Source organism: Onychostruthus taczanowskii, unplaced genomic scaffold (genome assembly GCF_017590055.1).
Source record: "Onychostruthus taczanowskii isolate IOZ18803 unplaced genomic scaffold, ASM1759005v1 scaffold1064, whole genome shotgun sequence".
In the NCBI taxonomy this organism is placed as follows: Eukaryota; Metazoa; Chordata; class Aves; order Passeriformes; family Passeridae; genus Onychostruthus; species Onychostruthus taczanowskii.
This window is the reverse complement of record NW_024497231.1, coordinates 2,288-4,989: the sequence shown is the minus strand read 5'-3', so window position 1 is coordinate 4,989 and position 2,702 is coordinate 2,288. Positions and strand designations below refer to the sequence as shown.

The 2,702-nt window shown below is 37.6% G+C and overlaps 1 protein-coding gene across 1 annotated transcript in view; it reads left to right on the top strand.

The window, feature by feature from the left end:
- Positions 1-232: 232 nt before the first annotated feature.
- POLR1H (RNA polymerase I subunit H) overlaps positions 233-2,702 on the top strand; it is a gene marked incomplete at its 5' end in the record, with an annotated part of 4,757 nt that continues 2,287 nt past the window's right edge. The window contains one exon of the mRNA XM_041417431.1: positions 233-327. Within this exon, the coding sequence (XP_041273365.1) occupies positions 233-327 (95 nt within the window). The remainder of the gene's footprint in view (positions 328-2,702) is intronic.

Sequence of the window (2,702 nt, the reverse complement as noted above, 5' to 3'; positions counted from 1 at the left end):
CCCATTTTTCCCAAAATCCCTGTTTTTTTCCCCATTTTCCCCGTTTCCCCCCGTTTTTTTTTCCCGAAATGCCGTTTTTTCCCCCCATTTTTCCCCCGTTTTTTCCCCCGTTTTTCCCAAAATCCCCATTTTCCCATTTTTCCCCCGTTTTTTCCCCCGTTTTTCCCCATTTTTACCCATTTCCCCCCATTTTTCCCCGTTTTTTTCCCGAAATCCCAGTTTTTCTCCCCAGAGCTGCAGGGCCGCTCGCTGCGGAGCTCGCTGCGGTTCAACGGCCCCGGGGGGGGGAGGGGCGGCAGCGGCCCCGCCCCCCAGGAGGGACCCACGGTGAGAATCCCCAAACTGGGGGGAAATCCCCAAAATCCCCGGAGTTTGGGGGAAATCCCAAAAAATTGGGAAAAATTAAACAAAAAATTGGGAAAAATTCCAAAAATTTTGGGAAAAATCCCCAAAAAAAATTGTGAAAAAAAAAAAAAGTCCAAAAAAATTTGGGAAAAAATTCCAAAAAAAATTGGGAAAAATTCCCATTAAGAAAAAAAAAAAAAATTGGGGAAAATTTGGGGAAAAATTCCAAAAAAATTTGGGAAAAATTCCCATTAAAAAAAATTGGGGAAAATCCCCAAAAATTTGGGAAAAAATCCCCAGAAAATTTGGGAAAAAAATTCCAAAAAAATTTGGGAAATATTTCCATTAAAAAAAAAATTGGGGAAAATCCCCCAAAAATTTGGGAAAAAATTCCAAAAAATTTTGGGAAAAATTCCCATTAAAAAAAAATTGGGGAAAATCCCCCAAAAATTTGGGGAATCCCCTAAAAACTCCCAAAAATGAAAAATTCCCATTAAAAAAAAAATTGGGGAAAATCCCCCAAAAATTTGGGAAAAAATCCCCCAAAAATTTGGGAAAAATTCCAAAAAATTTTGGAAAAAATTCCAAAAATTTTGGGAAAAAATCCAAAAAAATTTGGAAAAAATTCCCATTAAGAAAAAAAAATTGGCAAAAATCCCCCAAAAATTTGGGAAAAAATTAAAAATAAATTAAATAAAGGGGGGGGGGGAACCCAAATTTGGGGGAAAATTTAAAAAAATTGTGGGAATTTGGAAAAAAATCCCCCAAAACCTGGGGGAAAATCCAAAAACAAAAAATTGGGCAAAAAATCCTAAAAAATTTGGGGGAGGATCCCAAAAATTGATGGAATGGGGGAAATAAAAAAAATAAAAATCAGTGGGAGGAGGAAAAAAAGATTTTTGGGGTGAAAATGGGAATTTTGGGGTGAAAAATGGGAATTTTGGGGTGAAAATGGGAATTTGGGGGTGAAAATTTTGAAGTTTGGGGTGAAAATGGAAATTTTGGGGTGAAAAATTTGAATTTTGGGGTGAAAAATGGGAATTTTGGGGTGAAAATGGGAATTTGGGGGTGAAAATTTTGAAGTTTGGGGTGAAAATGGAAATTTTGGGGTGAAAAATTTGAATTTTGGGATGAAAAATGGGAATTCTGGCGTGAAAAATTTGAATTTTGGGGTGAAAAATGGGAATTTTGGGGTGAAAAATTTGAATTTTGGGGTGAAAAATTTGAATTTTGGGGTGAAAAATGGGAATTTTGGGGTGAAAATGGGAATTTTGGGGTGAAAATTTTGAATTTTGGGGGAAAAAATGAGAATTGGGGTGAAAAATGGGAATTTTGGGGTGCGAATTTTGAATTTTGGGGTGAAAATGGCAATTTTGGGGTGAAAATGGGAATTTTGGGGTGAAAATTTTGAATTTTGGGGTGAAAATTTTGAATTTTGGGGTGAAAATGGGAATTTTGGGGTGAAAAATTTGAATTTTGGGGTGAAAAATTTGAATTTTGGGGTGAAAAATTTGAATTTTGGGGCGAATCTCAGGGAGTTTGGGGTGAATTAATGGGATTTTTGGGGTGAATAATTTGAATTTTGGGGTAATTAATTATAATTTTGGGTATTTTAGGTGGGCCACAGGAGATTTTGGGGTGATTTAATGCATTTTTAGGGATAAGCCTGCCCCAGGTGCTCCCACCTGGGGATGTGGCTCCAGAAGAGATTTTGGGGTGAATAAATGGATTTTTGGGGATATTTTTAGGGTGAATAAATGGATTTTTGGGGATATTTTTAGGGTGAATAAATGGATTTTTGGGGATATTTTTAGGGTGAATAAATGGACTTTTGGGGATATTTTTAGGGTGAATAAATGGATTTTTGGGGATATTTTTAGGGTGAATAAATGGATTTTTGGGGATATTTTTGGGGTGAATAAATGGATTTTTGGGTATTTCAGGTTGATAGAACTTGCCCCAGGTGTTCTCACCTGGGGGTGTGGCTCCAGAAGAGATTTTGGGGTGAATAAATGGATTTTTGGGGTAAATAAATGGATTTTTGGGTATTTTTTAGGTGGACAGGAGCTGCCCCAGGTGCTCCCACCTGGGGATGTGGTTCCACAGGAGATGTTGTGTATATTTTTGGGGTGAATAATTACAATTTTGGGTAATTTTTAGGTGGACAGACCCTGCCCCAGGTGCTCCCACCAGGGCATGTGGTTCCACAGGAGATGTTATGGATATTTTTACTGTAAATAATTACAATTTTGGTTTATTTTAGGTTGATAGAACGTGCCCCAGATGCTCCCACCTGGGCATGTGGTTCCACAGGAGATGTTGGGGATATTTTTGGGGTGAATAATTTGAATTTTGGG